Source organism: Podarcis raffonei, chromosome 6 (genome assembly GCF_027172205.1).
Source record: "Podarcis raffonei isolate rPodRaf1 chromosome 6, rPodRaf1.pri, whole genome shotgun sequence".
Classification (NCBI taxonomy): domain Eukaryota; kingdom Metazoa; phylum Chordata; class Lepidosauria; order Squamata; family Lacertidae; genus Podarcis; species Podarcis raffonei.
Window position 1 is genome coordinate 69,010,079 of NC_070607.1, and position 19,380 is coordinate 69,029,458.

General features: G+C 38.4%; 1 protein-coding gene across 2 annotated transcripts in view; it reads left to right on the plus strand.

Moving 5' to 3' along the window:
* Positions 1–19,380, plus strand: part of PHF20 (PHD finger protein 20) — a 39,836-nt gene that overhangs the window by 4,235 nt on the left and 16,221 nt on the right. For both annotated transcript variants that reach the window (XM_053393854.1, XM_053393855.1), the window contains exons 2-10: positions 1,659–1,769; positions 10,199–10,370; positions 11,669–11,753; positions 12,461–12,540; positions 13,977–14,361; positions 14,953–15,060; positions 17,969–18,142; positions 18,408–18,590; positions 18,750–19,025. In XM_053393854.1, the coding sequence (XP_053249829.1) occupies positions 1,687–1,769; positions 10,199–10,370; positions 11,669–11,753; positions 12,461–12,540; positions 13,977–14,361; positions 14,953–15,060; positions 17,969–18,142; positions 18,408–18,590; positions 18,750–19,025 (1,546 nt within the window). In that variant the 5' untranslated portion in view covers positions 1,659–1,686. The remainder of the gene's footprint in view (positions 1–1,658; positions 1,770–10,198; positions 10,371–11,668; positions 11,754–12,460; positions 12,541–13,976; positions 14,362–14,952; positions 15,061–17,968; positions 18,143–18,407; positions 18,591–18,749; positions 19,026–19,380) is intronic.

The window sequence follows — 19,380 nt, forward strand, 5'->3', positions numbered from 1 at the left end:
TACACCTGTGCTGGGCTTATTGATCTGCGTGCCTCTCAAGCCTTTCAAAGGCTCTGCATGAGTAGAATGACTTCTGTTAGTGCAATGGGACGTCCCCTATCTTCTTCTTCCTGCACCCCCAACCTTCTGAAGCAGATTTGGGCGGTATGGGGAGCACAGGGGAAAATCTGTTACATGAGCAGTCTTTCCACCCACACAGTGACTTAATTGGATTCAGCGGGTTTGGCAGGCTACTGACAACTGCAAATTTTGGCTTGGCTATCAAATTTTGGCTTGCCTCTGTCTGTATAGGATTTGTTACTGTAGTCCAGTTGTTATGTTGTTGACAGAGCCATGTAAACCAGCAAAACATATTTTTAATATTTGAAACATTGTTCATGCCCACTGCTTCTTGGTAGCTCACATTTATAGCACCTCAAATTTCAGCAGAAAATTGTAGTTTACTTACTTACAATAGCATTTTAAAATTATGATTTTAAGCTGTACATCAAACTTAGAACTGAAAATAAAAACAACTCTAGGAGTCAACAATGTTCCAGTTACTGGGGGGGGGGTGAAAGCTTTTAGAAAAAGGTGTTGCAGTTCTATTGTAATGTCTAAAACACAAGTCACGAAGAGCCACCATGTTGAGGCTGTTTCATTTTGCAAATGATTTTCATGTTCTAGATCAGTGGTGTGCATGTTCCAGATCACTGTTCCAGAACAGTGCTTTTATATGCCACTGTTCATTAGTTTGAGACTTATGGTGTTAATGAAGGAGTTGATAAATCACAAAACAACCTTAACAAAATTGCAGCAGTAAAAGCCTGTAGTGCTGTTAGCATGAACTGGAAGCAAGAAAGTGCAAGAACAAAGGCATTACAGAAAAGATAATATATTTAGCAGTATATATCAGATAACCCAGATAATCCAGTAGCGTCTGTTCAGTTCTCTGTAATACACTACATACACTAAATCTAAGATTCATGTACTGTGTAAAAGCTAGCACTGTTCAGTGCATCATATCTGTAAACTTGCAGGACTGAAATTAAGGACCTCTTCAGACAATGCATCAGCTTTGTGGTTACTCAAAATTTGTTCTGCATGATACCTGGTCCATATGGCAAGGATTGTTGTTGTTTTTTAAAAAAAACACCTACTATTAGAGAAACATTTAGAGATGACAATCCAGGTGGTAAGCAGTTACATTCAACAATATGTTACGTGGCAACAACACAGTAAACTCTAAAGGTGGTGGCCATAGCACATGGAGCAAAGTGTAGACAGGTAGCACTGGAAAGAACAAACAGTGATGTACAAAACTGTGCTGAATTATCAATAAAATATTGACCACAAAGAATTTAATTTGAGAAGCATTACAGATATGTTGGTACCTGAACATCAGAGGGAGCCCCTCAACAATGATACTGTTTCCACAGTATACCCAGGTGCTCCACTTTGACATCCAGAGATGAGTTTTAGTAAGATCTGGGGTATACAAAGCCAGTCTTTGTAATGAAGAGACTATATATTTAAGGGCACTCTTTTCAACATACAGTATAAAGAATGCAAAGAAAACTTACATAATTGAAACATTGGAATATGAATTATTTTAACTGATTAGACAGATTAGCAATTGACACAGGTTCTGGTGATTGATATTTAATTGCATTTTTCAGGGGAATAAAAGCAGCGGCTTATAACAAAATGAGAAAACATCCACCAAACAGAAGAGGTATCAGCTTTGAAGTGGGAGCCCAGTTGGAAGCCCGAGACAGATTAAAAAACTGGTATTTCTTATTTCATGATAAAAACTTGGATACATTTTTGTGATGCTGTCACATTGTGCTACAAACAGGGAGTCAAACCAACAAAAGTTCCAGTTCAGGTCTGGTTCTGATTCAACTGCAATCAGACCAGTAGCATTTCAGTAACTGGTTCAGAGTATCCGAACCACCTAGTCTTGTTCTACTTTATGTGAGAAAACGTAAAAGGTGGTTCACATATATGATAAGGTGATTAGTATCAACGTGATAATTATCCTAATGTCAACAATACAAAATGTTTAAATATATTGTACAGATGCAGCTATTTATCTGACAATCTTTATGTCACATTGTAAAAATAGAAAGTTTCAAAAACTTAAAGGCCTAGTTTGGGTGTAATGGTATTGTGCACTGAACTTTAGTTTTCCTATCTTCCCTTTGTTTACACACTCAGCTTGGGGGAAAACTGCCTGGTTAATTCACAGTTTCTGTGATATCTAAACCAGAAAAATAGTTTAATCTCTGCCTGCAAACCATATTGGCTGCATTTGTACACAGTGCTAAACTATTGTTTAGCAGTACTATATGGAGTGAGTCAGAGCAGAGGCTCATGCTCGCACACTTCCTTCATTTCTTCTTCATTAACCAGGAAAAGGACATTTACTTTCCACAATCTGGTTTATTACAAATGCTGGCAAAAGTCCTAACTCTGCATTGACAGTGGGGAAGCACTCAAGCCTAAGGCTTTCCTCAATACTTTTACAGCTTGTTCTTACAGCACTAAACCATGATTTTAGCATTGCATTCTTCTCAATATTAGTTCTGTGAATGCATTAGTAGTTTATTATAATTTTTTGTTTTTGGAGTCAGTAAGTGCTATCTTTTCAGTTTTTAGTCAAACCCTTATTCCAAACTAATAACCTGCCCTTTTTTCTGATTGTGTTCTCATTCTTGTTTCAAACAGTGATGTGGGACAGGATATTTTCGGTAATGGAAAAAATTCCATTGCTATGTTTTTCCACATTAAAAAAGACCCATATGACAATATTGATAAGTATTTCATTAAATACTTTGTATTCACTTGAATATAACATCAAACATTTCAGTTCAGATACTTTTGGCTATTTAGGAAATGAGATATTTATACAGCACATAATATTAGCATGGTATTCTTTAATAAAAATGATAAATAAATAAAAATGACATTTTAAAATAATTTTGTTTAATAAACACGGCAGAAATTATAAATTGGATCACAGTGGATCACAGTTGAATTCGGGCATAATAAAAGTTTGCAGACAGCTAACATCACCAATGATTATGTAGGTTCTGATTATGCTAGGTTTTCAGTTTTTTTAAAAAAGGGTTCGGTTTGACTCCCTGCCATTAACTTTGTTCTGATTGCAAATGTTCATATAGTATTTATTGATTTTGCTCCCCTCACCTAATGTCTGCTGATCTGTAATACAGTGCAATCCTATACATGTCTACTCAGAAGTAAGTCTCATTGAGCCTAATGGTGCTTACTCCCAGGTAAGTGGGTATAGGATTGCAGCCTTTGTGTTTAAACTGTTGTGAAGTTGGTACAGGGTTCAGCCTGAATGTCCTGCACAAAGATCACCCATCTGCACTTTCTTGAAAAGTAATCTCTGATTCAGGATCTGAAATCTCCATGACTATTTAGAGTAGACAGTACTAGACTACATGGACAAATACTCCGATCTGGCATGAGGCTGTTTCCTAAGGCACAGTGAGACCTTCTGCTTTACACCATTTTAATTGTTATCACAGTATTACTGTTTTTGAGGTGCCAAGTGTAAGGGATCTAGGAAGAGGCTCTGAAAAAGACATTTGAGTCAACAAGTCGATCATTTGGGGATTGCCTTCTCCCGTGTCATCCTAGTCGCTCTCTAAGATCAGAAGGAATGGTTCTTCTCTGTGTCTTTCCTAGAGTGGAAGCACAACCGAGTGGAACGAGAGAAGAGGCCTCTAAATAACTGGTATCATGGGATGCTTTGCCTTTTGAAATGTGGTTGGCTCTCTCCCTTGCTGTTTTTTGTATGCAAGCTATTGAAGACCATTTCATTGTGACCTTTTACTTTATGACACATATATGGATATATTCTGAATTTTTTTGTTATTTTTACGGAAGCATTATGTTTTATATGTTGTAAACAGCCATGAACGGTGTATTTACTCTAGAAGGGAGCATACTCTAATCAGTAAATTATAAAAAAAGAACAATATGGTTAGGGTATATCCCATTCCCCTGAGGTATAGTGTCCTTACTCTTCAATACCCTGTACCTTGAAATGAAGGACCCCTGTCAAGTGGCTGAAATAAAAACTTTGATCACGAGGAATGCTTTAAAAGGGGGTAAACTAGTGGATTACTTTTTCATTCTGACTTTATGGAGGTTGAAAGTAGAATGTGATATTGTATTATTATTATTATTATTATTATTATTATTATTATTATTATTAATTTGTATCCCAGCCACTCTGGGCAGCTTCCAACAAAAATTAAAAATACATTAAAATGTCACACATTAAAAACAAATAATAATAGTAATTTATTATTTGTATTGTTCTGAATTGATAAGTAGAACTTTGTTTTGTGTTATAGAGAATACTGGAAAGTTCGCTTTTTGATGTTGCTTCTTGAGGACCACCATGTATAGGAAAACTGAGAATCAATCTTTTTTAAGAGACTAAGCTGAACCTTGACACTGCAGAACGCTGATACTAGACATTTGTATAGAAAAGATAGCTACACATTTCATTTTTAATCATTCTGTCTCTCTTGGGTTAATGTATTATGGAAACATGCTTTCATGAGAACTTGTTTTGGCTAGATCAAGGTTATAGCAAATGACGTATCTAAAATGATGCATTCTGGACAGTTTGCAGGCTGCTGAAGGTGAGGGTTGGTAGCATTGGAAGTTTATATAAAAAAAAGAGTTTATTTTTGAAATGTTTCAATGAATGAACTAGTGTTTCTTGATAATATTTCCATTTCTTCAGTTTGGTCACTGAAGATAATGTACACCACTTAGAAATTTGAATAATTAAGTGGTATATAAATGTCTTAAATTTGTTTGTTAAATTTATTGGTCACTTTTTTTAGCAAGGGACCACAAAGTGACTTACAGTACATTGTATAAACAAACAAACAAACAAACACATACATTAAACCAGGCATGAAAGAAAAACCAAGAAAAACAATCCTCTTCTTAAAGGCAGGATTAAAAATTCCCCATCTACTAAAGGGGACCACAGATATTTAAGAGCCAAAGCCCTGGTGAAAAAGAAATATTTTTATTTGGTGCCTGCATCTATACAATGATGGTGCCAGGTGAGCCACCCCCAAGTAGAGCATTCTAAGCACAAGGAGTCACCACTGAAAAGCACTGTTCTAATGTTGGCGCCCTTCAGACCTCCTGAGGAGGGGCACACACAAAGAAGGGCTTCAGATGATGGTTGCAGGGTTGAGGTTGGTTCATATGAGGAGAGGTTGTCCTTGATGCATTGAGGTCCTTAGCTGCATAAAGGTTTATAGGTCAAAACCAGCATTTGAATTGGACCTGGATTTTAATTGGTAGCCAGTGCAGTTTGGCCAGGATTAGGGTTAACTGCCTAGAGTCTCTTGCCCTAGGCAACCTGGCCATTGAATTCTATACCAGCTGTAAATAATAAAATAATCAGCTCAGACCAAGGGCTCCTAATACATTAGGGAGCTCTGATGTGCATATGAGACTCCTGTATAAGCTAGTGGGTCACGGTTGCCTAATGATACAAACCTACAGCTTTTTCTGTCTATATGAATGTATGTGTGTTGATTTTATCTATTATTGCTGCCTATGTGCTGCTTACCTTTTCATTTGTTATTTAAAATATCTGAACAACTGGAAACATAATACTGAACAGCTAGTTAATTATAGTTTCCTTGACAGTAGGCCTTATAAACAGAAACCTTTTGAATAAACACTTCATTGTACATATTGTGCAAGTAAAAAACAACAATACTGGGTTGTGAGAGAAAATTGTAGCTTGTTAGGCAGATGCTGGTGTTATGTCATTCTCCTTGCAAGTATAGATGGGGGGTTATAATCAGTATATTTGACATAACCCTAGTCGTTTTCAGGAGCTAAGCTTTCTTGCTGCAGTAGCAACACAGCAAGAATTGTATTAGACTTCATGATAATTGGAGGCAGAAGGTGGGTTGCCGTTGTCAAGTTATAAAGCAACCTGGTCTGCCCTTTATTGAACTTGAGTTTATATGCAAAACTGTGATTCTAGGTTTGAAAAGAACAGCATTAACTTTTCTGAGAATTGTAAACTTAGTAAACACTTGACTAAGGAATGATTTCTTGGGAAAGTGGGACCTGTAGCATTCTGTACTGGTGTTTCCCCCCACCTCAATTACCAATGTAGTGTCCTCAATTTCTGTTGGACTCCCAACTTCCATAAGTGCTGATTGACTAGGGCTCATGGGAGTTGTAGTCCAATGACAATTGGGGCGTGTCATGTTGATTATTCCTGGTTTTAGGCATTTGAGTCTAATGTAGCCTATAGCCTTTTGAAGAAGAATGTATTACTATAGCAAAATACAGGTTTGGAGCATGAAATAAAATTAGTTCAGAAGTGTTAGATGAGAAGTTGTATTATTAGAATTAGTTTTAAATTACTATATTTAAGTATACAAGAACTGTAGTCCTTAAGAAGTTGAAAATGATTTGTGGTTATAGCCGATATGATATTGTATAGAATTCTATGGTTGTTAGGGTATTCTTGCTATTGGGTCCAGTTTAGAAGTAGCACTTCTAAGACAGGTAATTAATGGTGAGCAAGGAGTGGTAGAAGGAAAAGAAATGACATAAATGACGTAGGATTACTAACCATCAATAAGTAGGGTTTTGTTTTGTTTTTTGGCTATGCTATGGTTACCCCAAGCTAATGCCTTCTAGATATTGTTGGTCGTCAACTTCCATCATCTCCAACCATTGGTCAAGTTGGCTGAGATTGTTAAGAGTTATCCAAAGCATTTGGAGGACACCAGGCTGGAGAAAGCTGCTGTATCTGATATTGATGTGTGGTCAATTCCTAATTCTGTTTTTTCAATTCCTAATTCTGAGAGGAAACTAATCTGCCAGTATATCAAAGTAAAGATACAGTGAGGGGGAAAAGTATTTGATCCCCTGCTAAATTTGCTCATTTGCCCACTGATGAAGAAAAGACCAGTCCATAATTTTAATGGTAGGTTTATTGTAGCTGTGAGAGACAGAATAACAACAGGAAAATCCCCAGAAACCCAGAAGACAAATGTCAGAGATTGATGTGCATTATGATGAGTGAAATAAGGATTTGATCCCTTTGCAAAAGATGACTTAGTACTTGGCGACAAAGCCCTTGTTGGCAATCACAGAGGCCAAACGTTTCTTGTAGGTGGCCACAAGGTTTGCACACATCTCAGGAGGTATTTTGTCCCACTCCTCTTTGCAGATCCTCTCCAAGTCAGTAAGATTTCGAGGCTGATGTGTCGAACCTTCACCTCCCTCCACAGATTTCCGATGGATTAAGGCAGGGGTCGGCAAACTTTTTCAGCAGGGGGCTGGTCCACTGTCCCTCAGACCTTGTGGTGGGCCGGACTATATTTTTTTTGGGGGGGGGGAATTCCAATGCCCCGCAAATAACCCAGAGATGCATTTTAAATAAAAGCACACATTCTACTCATGTAAAAACACGCTGATTTCCCAGACTGTCCACGGGCTGGATTGAGAAGGCGATTGGGCTGGATCCGGCCCCCGGGCCTTAGTTTGCCTACCCATGGATTAAGGTCTAGGCCACTCCAGGACCTTAATGTGCTTTTTCTTGAGCCACTCCTTTGTTGCCTTGGCCGTGTGTTTTGGGTCATTGTCGTGCTGGAATACCCATCCTCAGCCCATTTTCAATGCCCTGGCTGAGGGAAGGAGGTGCTCACCCAAGATTTGACGATACATGGTCCCGTCCATTGTCCCTTCGATGCGGTGAAGGTGTCCTGTCCCCTTAGCAGAAAAACACCCCCAAAGTATAATATCTCTCTCTCTCCCCCCCCCCATGTTTGACAGTGGGGATGGTGTTCTTGGGTGGTCGTAGGGAGCATTCCTCCTCCTCCAAACACGGTGAGTTGAGTTGATGCCAAAGAACTCTATTTTAGTCTCATCTGAGCACAACACTTTGACCCAGTTCGCCTCTGGGTCATTCAGATGTTCATTGGCAAACTGCAGACGGGCCTGTACATTTGCTGTCTTGAGCAAGGGAACCTTGCGGGCTCTGCAAGATCTCAGTCCTTCACGGCGTAGTGTGTTACCAACTGTTTTCATGGTGACTATGGTCCCAGCTGCCCTGAGATCATTGACAAGTTCCCCCCATGTAGTTCTGGGCTGCTTCATCACCGTTCTCATGATCATTGCAACTCCATGAGTTGAGATCCTGCATGGAGCCCCAGACCAACGGAGGTTGACAGTTATTTTGTGTTTCTTCCATTTGCGAATTATTGCACCAACCTTCTCACCAAGCTGCTTGGCAATAGTCTTGTAGCCCAGTCCAGCCTTGTGCAGGTCTACAATCCTGTCCCTGACATCCTTGGACAGCTCTTTGGTCTTGGTCATGGTGGTTACTTTGGAATCTGCTGGATTGATTGCTTCAAAAGTGTCTTTTGTACAGGAACTGTAATGAGCTGGGATTACAGGTAAAACCTCTCCCTTACAGCAGGTGCTTCTAATCTCAGCTCGTTACATACAGTGAAGATACCAGGTAGCCTGACATCTGGCTGGTTGCTAGGGGATCAAATACTTATTTCACTCATTATAATACACATCAATCTCTGACTTTTGTCTTCTGGGTTTCTGGGGTTTTTCCTATTGTTACGGCTACAATAGACCTACCATTAAAATTATGGACTGGTCATTTCTTTGTCAGAGGGCAAACGGGCAAATTTAGCAGGGGATTAAATACTTTACCCCCTCACTGTAGGAAATAGTGTTTTGTTTTGTTTTTTATTTTGCTGCAGTTATATACCATATAGGCTTCTAGGAAATTTCACAAGTTTTAAACAAGGGAACTTGTCCTAAATTTTAATATAGATGTGATTGCAATTGTATAATACAAAGAAAGAACATATTCACATGCCATTTTGTTCTGTACTTTGAGACTAAACAATCTAAATATGTGGGATATGAACATCATGCATGTTATTTAACATTTTAGAAGCATGATCTAGTAGCAAGAGATCAAATATGCTTTAGAAGGGTCACCATCTTGCTTCCCACTGGTGAACTTTCTCCCCTTTCTGTCTGACCTCATAATTTATTCTGAACAAACTTCTGCTTTGAGATAAAAATTGCCAGAACCATCTCCCAAGCTAAGGTGATTTTGCTCATCTCATCTGATATCAGTAGGGGATGATGAAAATGTTCTCTGCTTGAAGATGGATTGATTAATATGATTTGCTAAAAAGGATCTTGCTCCATAATGGTTGAGGACCAATCAGGAGGAACTGATTATTCTCTAGGAGCAAGCATTTAGGTCTGAGGAGTCCTTCTCAGCTTCTGTACCCACATGATTATTGCACGCTTGAAAATTCCCTGTTACTTTGTCATATGGGATAAGCTCTTGTTTGTTACTTTTGAAGTTACCCTTAACAAAAGTGTAAATTAAGCTATTGTAGAGATGTACATGTTGTATGGATCTGTGTTTAATTTTTAAAATAGACTAATTCTTAACACTACTGAGTGACATCAAACATTACAAAAGTAGATTTCCCATTCTTCTTCGTCCTCCTTCAGCCCCCTCCCCATATTTCCACAAGGTCCTGTAACTTGCCAAGGCAGATTTGGTGGGTATGCAGTCTGTCTGCCAGCACTTGAGAACAATTCGATGTCAGCCACCGATAACAGCAGTGTCAGGTCATGGCGCTGACAAATTAGCATTGCCTATTGTCATCATCCTGAGGATACCAAGCAGCTATTCCTAGGGGCCTTTTTGTTGTTCTCTGATGGCATAAGATTTTTAACTTTCTTTCATATACTGCTGATAGCACCAGCAAGGTTGTTTGGCTAGAACATTAGTTATGGCGAAAAGTGCAAAGTCTGCACAGCAAAAGCATGGATAAAAACTGTGACTGGAAACCATGACTTAAGAATTCACAAGACACAACCATAAGCACATAAACTGTCGGCTCTTTGTTAATGTTGATTTCAGGTGTTTGTCATATTTCCTAGAAAAAGAAACAGTTTAGCTTAATAATAAAAAAAGCAAGATTAAATTGATCACAAAAGGTGGAAATTGAAGCTATTTGTATATCATATTCTTTTTTACCAAAATGTATGGCTTTGTAATATAGTTACTCCTTTTTCAAGGCAATTATTTCCATTTTTTTTGCAAGAATATTTTAAATTAACTTTCTTTGCATAGGTATCCAGCTCACATTGAAGAAATTGATTATGAGGAAGGAAAAGTGCTAATCCATTTCAAACGCTGGAATCACCGCTATGATGAATGGTTTTGTTGGGACAGTCCTTATTTGCGTCCTTTAGAAAAAATACAGTTAAGGAAAGAAGGATTACATGATGACGAAGGAGCTTCTGTAAGTAAAAGCAACCTAAGTCAAAGCTTGAAGTCAACCCAATTCTTTGTAAACTTGTGAATACAGATTTAATTGTTTTTTTATAAATATTATTGGTATAATAATAAAAAAACTTGCATACTGTTTCTTCTTAGCTGGGGTGGGATAGAAAAAAATGATAAATGAAATATGGTAAACTTGGGCAACATTGCTGTTTATAGACATGTTGTTTGTAAGGCATGGGTGGGCAGTCCATGGACCTATTTGGGCCCAACACAGATGCCAATGTAGCCCTCAAGGCTTTGCCCCTCCAAACCACACCCACATGCCCCACACCTGACTTCAAATGTGACATCAGCTGTGGGGCAGAAAAGCAAGTGGGTATAAGTCAATGCCTGTTTGTTTATAAGGAGGGCTTGCAGGTGTCACCAACAGTGAGACCTCCACTGAGAACTTTCAGAGTGCATCTCTGAAGGCTCTTGCTGTGATCCCTTTTGAAATCTATTCGCCTGTGCAAATGGACATATCTTCTCTACAGTCCCACCCACCTGTTACTGTTGACCCACAGGGGATGAAGGAGTTAGAGATGCAGCCCATTTGCCTGATTAGTTCTTCACACCTGCTGTGAAGTTTGCTTTACAGTGCAGTCTGGTGGGCCCGATCCTTCTTACCCCAACTCCGTGTGGTCCAATTCGATAGGTGGATGTCACAGTAACACCAGGCGATGAAGCACTTGAAGTTCCAACAATCAGCTGATAAGCCATGCTTCAAAGCACTTTTGAACTCCTGCCAGTCAGGTGATTGGCAACATTTCAGAAGACCCCTTTGGCCCTGTCTGGTCACCTTTTTATCTTCCCATATATGGCATTGTGTATGATGTAGTTGATTGGCATGTGGGTGTGGTTTAGCCAAAATGGCCTGTTGGCTTTAATTAGGCCTGCAGAGGTTCTACTCTGTTGTTTACTCAGAAGTAATTCCCTTTGACTTCAGTGAAGTTTACTCCCAGATATGTGGGTATAGGGTTGTATCCTTATTATTGTCATTTTTCATTGCAATTTCCCATTTTTAATACAAATAACACACTCTTCTGCACCCAAGTGTTCAATAATCTTGCTGCTTATGATGATCACCCTGCAATATGTTTAGAATATCAAAGCTAATGTGCCCCATAGGCTGAGTACAATTATTAAAATCGTTTGTAAAATAATTGGTGGGAAAGTCTCCTGCAGGAACATTTTGTTTACTGCATGGATTATTTTATTATTGCTATGATGCAGCAGTGTATCCTGAACACTGGTTTCTATGTTTCCATTTTTTAGGGATTTCATATAAATGATCAAGTGTTGGCTTGCTGGTCTGATTGTCGTTTTTATCCAGCCAAAGTTACTTCTGTTAACAAGGATGGTAAGCCATAATTGTTAATTTCAGAGTACGCTGTAGAGAAACATCCTTCATGACTGCTTTCAGAAGTCATCTTGAAAATGAGTAGCTGCTGTATATGTTCCATACTATTCCCAATTTTTATGACCACTGCTTATGAATGTTATGAATAATTGAATTGGTATGAACACTAATTATGTGAGAGTGAAAAGGTAATGTGAGACACTTTTGTGGATTAATTTCTAGTAGTATGGGCATGTGTAAGTTGAACTCTCAAGAAAAATAGGTTTTTGGTTAAAATTGCCCCTACTACCTTTTACCAACAAGATCTCACCACTGCATCAAAGGTGTCCATGGAATCAAGGAGCTGTTCTGTTTATAGAAAGCTAAGTTTCACTGCAATGCAATAGCTTTTCGTATTTATTTCCATTCGATGGAAAGAAAAGCTATTAAGCAGATTTGAAATCTCAACATTTTATTGCAATCAAACCCAGTTTTTCACGGTGATGGAAACTTGTGATCTGGAACTTCTGAAGATTGCTTTTACCCCACTCTTGCCTATTGCCCATGATGTCTGAAGTTGATTGAGTTGTAATTCAAAACACCTGAAGGACACCAGGTTGGGGAAGACTACTCTTATGTGTGAATCACTTTGTGTTTATGCTTTGAGTAATTAGCACACTGTAGAGTTGCTGCTTCAGTTTATAAGCAGAGTTTCTTTTAAATTTCAGGTACTTACACTGTAAAATTTTATGATGGTGTAATTCAGACAGTCAAAAATATACACGTCAAAGCTTTTTCCAAAGATCAGGTATGAAACTTACTTTTATATTTTGATTTGGTTAAACTGATTTGGGGCCAGAACATAAATTACAGGGTTGTTAATTCATGTGTTTTATTAGAGGACATATAGTCTAAGATATAGGGATGAAGTGGATTCTGGTTCACACAACATCTTGGATAAAATCTACACATTTTGCCTACTGAGGACCCATGCACAGATCAGAACATGGATCTCAGATTAAACAGCATGATTGTTTCATGAATCTGTGCATATGTTTGCACTGTATTTACAAGATTGTCCAAGGGCAGCTTTTCCCTACAGTGTCCTTCCGCATAGTCTTTTTAAATGTTCCCAGGAAGCAACTGTATCTTAAGACATGCGGTTCCTGCCTGGGGAATTGTAAGGATAAAAAGGTGACTGCCTTCATGACCTATGAGAACTGCCATATTTTCCCCCTGATACAATGTCCTTGTAAGGGAACGAGGCAGTTATTGTGAGAGGACTAGACAAATTAATGGAGGCTATCAGTGGCTGTGAGCCATATGTTCTATATCTACTGTTGGAGGCCATATTCCTCTGAATACCAGTTGCTGGAAATCCACAAGTGAGGTGAAAGCTCTTATACTTAGGTCTTGTTTGTGGGCATTCCTTACATATCATAGGACGTATTCAACATAGCGCTAAGTAGATCCCTCACTAAGTGGGTCTCCTTGCCTGAAGGAGTGATCTGCCCTCTCTTCCTTCCATGCAGTGTTCCAGGGGTCTTCTCAACCCTCACAGAGCCAACTTGGGGGGGGGGTTTAAAAAACTGTAAGTTGCTCTGAGAGGTCCTTCTCTGGGTTCCCATTCAGAACCAAGATCTGGTGCATGTTTACCAGGCAAAGGACCTTTTCAGTTCTGCTCTGACATTTTAGAACACTCTGCAACGAGGTCTCAACTGGTACCTACTTGGGTATCTTTTCAGCATGAGGCAAAGACTATTGCATTTTCCCAAGCTTTTAATCTTTTGATTATCGGCTTTATTCTGCCTTATGTATTACTTATTTCTGCTTTTATAAATCTAAGTTTATTTTAATGTATTTGTTTTATTGTGTGTTAAAATTTAATTGTATTCCACCCTGCTAATTTGATTAAAACACAGATTATAAATCTTAATGTAGAAATTCCAGATACTATAACCAGTTGTCCCCCATGTAATCTCCCATGAGCACTGAGTGTTGTCATATGGTACTTGTTTCCTTATGTACTGCTCTATAGCTTTTAACTCTTTTTATATGTGCATGCAATCATATTAGGAAAAAGGAACCAGACAATAGTATTAAAGCTGTACGGTCACAGGATTCTTTTAATTGTATATTGTATGTCTTATTAATTGGCTTATTTCAGTGCCTCCCCCTTCCCAGTTCTGTAAGTAAGTTTAATTTACAATGGAAAGCAATCACAATTTTTAAACTTGCTTTTAGTCTATTGTGAGTAATTCAAGACCCAAGGAGAGAGGTAATGAAATCCCTTCATCTCCTGAAAGATGGGAAAAGTTTAAAGAACCGAGGAAAGCAACTGAGAATAGTAAGAAAGACAAGGATGAAAAGACGTTAAAGACTGAACGAAGGTCTAAACCTGATAAAGAAGGGAAACTAATAGTTCCTTCAGAAAAGAGCAAGGTGTCTGAAAAGGCTCTTCCAAAGGATGGCAAAGAAGACAAAGAGAACATATCTGAAAATGACAGAGAATTCTCAATAGATACCCAGATTGAAAAGAAACCTGAAAATGATAATGTGAATAGCCCACCGGAAAACCTCAAAGAAACTAAAAGACGACGTGGTCGACCACCTGTGGTGCCTCCTGCAGGTCAGTGGTAACAGTCAAGGCTGTGTCTCATTCATATAGGACGGGTGGAGAATCTGTGGCCTGCCAGATGTTGAACGTCAACTCTCAGCAGCGCACAAGCATGGCCAGTTGCCAGGGGTGACAGGAGCTGTAGTTCAGCATCATCTGGAGGGTCACAGGATCCCCCATCTCTTCCTTCTCCTTGTGTAGATATCCCAGTTTAGGTGATACAACAGATTTAACTAGTTATTATGCTACTTTAATTTGAACTGACCATCAACACTCGCAAATTAGTGTAAGTTTTCTACACTTGTTAAAGCCAAGAGTTACAACAATGATTGGGGTGCAAGATCTGTCATCCAGTTCCTAAGGAGCTTGTGATGTTAATGATATATGGCTATTATCTCAGTTGGTACCACTACATGTTATAGAATACTTCCCTCCCCCCCAAAAAAGGAAGGTGAAACTAGAGAATTCAAATCCTAAGCTCCATAAAAGTTTTATAAAACAGTAGAAAAATGTCATTTCTCTTTTAAAAAGAAAGAAAAAATCTGGTTACCTCTTCTCTTGGTATGTTTAGAAACCTTTTCCTTGCTCTATTTACATATTTAGAGCAAGGCTCTCAAACATTGCAGCCAATAACTTTAGAACTGAGAAGGCGGAAAATACCTAAAGGAGGAGAGATCCCTTCAAAACGTCCCCGACTCCAGAAGAACATGTGTGAGTATTTTATTCATTTACTTAAATAATTTTTTTTGCATTTAACTGGAATAGGAAATATTCTTAAAGAGAGAACGTGCAAATTTTAGCAAAACTGGGTGGCATTCAACTAATTTTTACCCAGAATAGACACACTGAAATTAATAGACCTAACTTAGTCATGTTCACTAATTTCAGTGGGTCAACTCTTAAGTAAAGCTTAGTTCACTATCTCCCATTACATTTTGAATTTAGGCACATGGAGGCTTTTTCATGTATTTCTACTAGCAGCGGTAGATTCATTTTCTGGTTTTATTGGGGAACCAAAGGACAAAAATACTTCAGATGTGCAAATCTATCCTCTCTTGCCACGAAAGCCGAAGTAATGCCTTTTCTGTGTCAGTTCCCTAGAACAAGGGGAACAGGATCTGGCCAATGGCCCACATTGTTATCTTGGCCATCCCTCGTGGGTCAAGTTTGACCCACCAGCTATCACAATGATTTTGGGTCACTTTCCCCCCACGAACCTGCAGAGCCCCTTTCAAGAGATTCTGAAAAATGACGCTTTGTAAGGAACGTGGAAACCCTGAAAATCAGCTGATTTTGGTCCTGCTAATCCCTTTTTAAAACACTTTACAAATGCAAAAACTATACAGTCATTGCTTTTTCTTGCAGTACTCTTTGTTCACCAATGAACCAAGGTGATATATAAAATATAGGGATGTGTGTAATGGCTAAGTAAGCAGAGATGGGACTATTTTTATGCTCTACTGGTCTCTCTCTCTCTCTCTCTCTCTCTCTCTCTCTCTCTCTCTCAAAAATGCTTAAACTTACATTGCCAATCTTCAATTGTTTTTTAATATGCTCTGATCTTTTTAAGTACATGGTCATCTGAATACTTGGACCTTATTTTGACTCATTTTCTGATTTTTTGTAATAACTGAATTGTATGAGGATGCTTAGCTTGAGTAACTTTAGCTTTTTTGCATACATTTCATCCATTTATATAAATAATAGTTTAGAAAGTAAACATTTTTTAAAAAACAAAAATCCAGAGAACACTTGAGATGTACCTGTTTTGATGAGGTTCAGTCTCGTGTTTCCTGCATAATTTGGCTTGATAGGCATTGTGTAATCTTTAACATTTTTGTTTTGTTTGTTTTTCCTCTCCTGAAACTCTTTTGTTTCAGTAACATACAGCTTATGGAAATGGCACAGGGCAGGATTGATACTTGAGGGCAGACCTCTAACACAGCAGCATCAGGGACACCAGAGAGCTGGTGAGAGGCTTTTCATATCATGCTCCCCCCCAGCATCTCAGCTGCCCCATCACCAGATTATGAGCCAGAAGCCAGCCTTCTGTCTGCTCTGCTCTGTTCCACTCCTGAGTGACAGTTACATCTTCCCGAAGGGGTGCAGTTTGCTTGGGTTTGCTATTGGCCTCTAAGGCCCGTAGCATCAAGAGCAACACACAGCTGAGGGGGACCCTTGAATATCATTTTCTCAAAACTGATTACATGTCACACCATCATCTTGTATTGAATTTTATTATCTATTAGAGATCTACCTTAGAAATGCTAGATCAAAAAACTGTGTGTAAATATATAAAATAAAATTCTGAAGTACTAGCCTTTTTTTTTTTTGTGAGAACCACCGTCTAACTGTTTAGACACCATGAGAGGTCAGATTTATGGCACTTGGTTCAGCTGGAGAAGCTGATAATTGTACATCAGCATTCAGCTCTCCTGACTGGATATTCTCAGCTGACTAGTGCACTAGCCTTTACGTTCTGTGAGTGAATTTGATTCTCTAAGAATTGCAGTCTAATATTCAGACTTTGTTCATATTTGGTCCATTGAGTCAGTTTTATTCCACACAGCAGACAATCTTACCTACTTTCTGTTACAATAGTTTTACATTCTTTTTATGAAATCATAATTTTATATCTTATAACCTGCCCTAAGTGGTGTGTATTCACACTAGAACAGTGAGATAAATGCTTTAATAAAGAATTTAACAATAATGAAGGGAAAGGACTGGGCATTTCCCTTTCTATATTGAGTTTGGCATGTAGCTTAGAGCTGCTGGTCACTTCCCTCATGTTCGTTTTAATGACCTTTATTGATTAATAGTGTAGAAGCTTGATAGGAACAACCTACTAAGCCAGTGACGGTGACAAAAGGGGTCAGGGGGAAAGTTGCAGGTTTACGGATAAAATATAAAGTAAGAGTAGTTCACTATTTGCCTGAGTATTTGTTTAATTTCTTTTTAAAAAATACTACATGGGACATATCTAATAGTGTCTTCTCAATTGTGCAACAGACTTCCTTCCACTCACACAAATGGGACTTCCCCTTCCTCTCTCCCCCACCCCTCAACTCTGCTCTGACGGCTTAGGGAACCCTCTGAAGTAGATTGTGAGGCAAAGGGGGTGAGGAGAGGAGAAAATAAAGTGGAAACCCTGTTGTGTCCACTGGCACAGCTGTCTTATCTGTAACACCCCCAGCATTATCAAGAATATCCAATAATTCAAAGACTGCTTCTCACTGGACTGTGTTTGACCTTAAGAACAACATGCCTTTCACTAACCGTTGGCAGTGGATATAATACCTTTTTTAAAATGCCCATCAATAATAATAAGCTATTGCTAGTCAATAGGTGTGGAGGCTGAGAACCTACATCCATGCTTCTGGGGAAGCCAGAAGGGAAGAGGAATTGTGTTACATGAAGAAGAATGGATGTGGTCATAAAGATGAAAGATAATTGCCACAAGGTCAACACATTGTGTATAATTTTATGTGTATATGAATGTATGTAACTGTTTGGTGAAATACCTTTGGTAGTGTAATAGGTTGCATTTGAATTAAACATGTAAATATTATGATAAAATATTATGTTAAAATTTGATTGGTCTTAAAATTATTTTTAGCGCAAGAAAAGTTGAAAAATGCTCTGGACAATGAAAAGGATTCTATAAAGAGACGATCAAGACATTCTACCAGTAGCAGTCATGAAACTTTAGATACTGACTTCATTGCACCACTACTGGATGAAGTTGGGTCTTTAAAAGAGCCAGAATCTATCCCAAAAGAAGTTGAAGAAGGTAAACAAGCTGATTTTATAAGAGCCTGTCTTTAATTATAAGCCACCCCTTGAACTTTTTTTTTAAAAAAATCTGCACATTAGTTGTAAAGTTGCATTGAATGTCACATGTAGTATTGGCCCTCATTCTATTTTATTTCTTGCTTGAGTTCTCTTAGGGTTTTACCTTAAAATGTAGATTTGGCGGTTAAAGACTTTTATGTTAACCCTAAGTGTTTTGTATTTGTGTGTTCTATTCTTCACTTACCCACCCTTTTGACTTTTAGGTCCATTAGAAGCATGTGTTGAGTCTGACCAAAAGATTAATGAAGAGTTGCCTCCATCTTCCGAAGTATCTCAGACTTCAGTACCTCAGATTTCAGTAGATGACACCAGATTAAAGGAAGAAAATACAGCAGAGCCTTCCTCTACACCTGAATTGCAGGAGATTTCAGGGGCATCTGTTACAGGTAAAGTTTATACTAATTATATAAAAGTTAGTTTGAAGGGCTTTGGGCAGTGTAGTCCAGATTACCCACTGTGCAAAAGGCTTTACATGTCTACACAAGGCTAGTATGTTACAGTTAAAATGCATGTGTTTCTTAAGTTTACATCTTGTGTTCTTACAGTAACCACTGCTTCAAAGAGAGCTGATGTTTTTACTGCTTCAAAAGCTGCAATAGAACATGAACCCAAGTTTAGATGCAAATTCTTGGATTGTTCCAAATCCTTTCGGAAAGCCAAACTGCTGCATTATCATATGAAGTATTTTCATGGTATTGAGAAGTCACCAGAACCACAACAGAGTCCAGCAACAAGAAGCATTCAGACAAGAGGCTCTGTAGCTTCTGAAAAGGCCAGTCAAGAATGTTCTAATAGAAGACGGACGACATCTGGTTGCTTATGTGAGTGTTTTGCCAAAAGTATTCTTTCTCGTAACTATTTTGAATTGGCCTTTAACACTCTAGTTACATTTATGAGCCTGAACCACTTGAGTTACATTTAATCATTAAAATTCAGCTTGTTATTTTTCTATTAATCACTTAATTTACAACATGGAGTTGTGCAAATTAAGTATAACCTTTAGGGGCACAATATAATGAGCCAGCAATTTGAGGAGGAGGAAACACACATTTATAGCAAATGAGTAGAGATTGGTACTGGAACACACAGAGATGACTAAAATTAAATTTTACATGACTACTGATCTAGAAACACTCTAATCATGCATAAATACACCCAGTACTGTTTTCTGGGGGG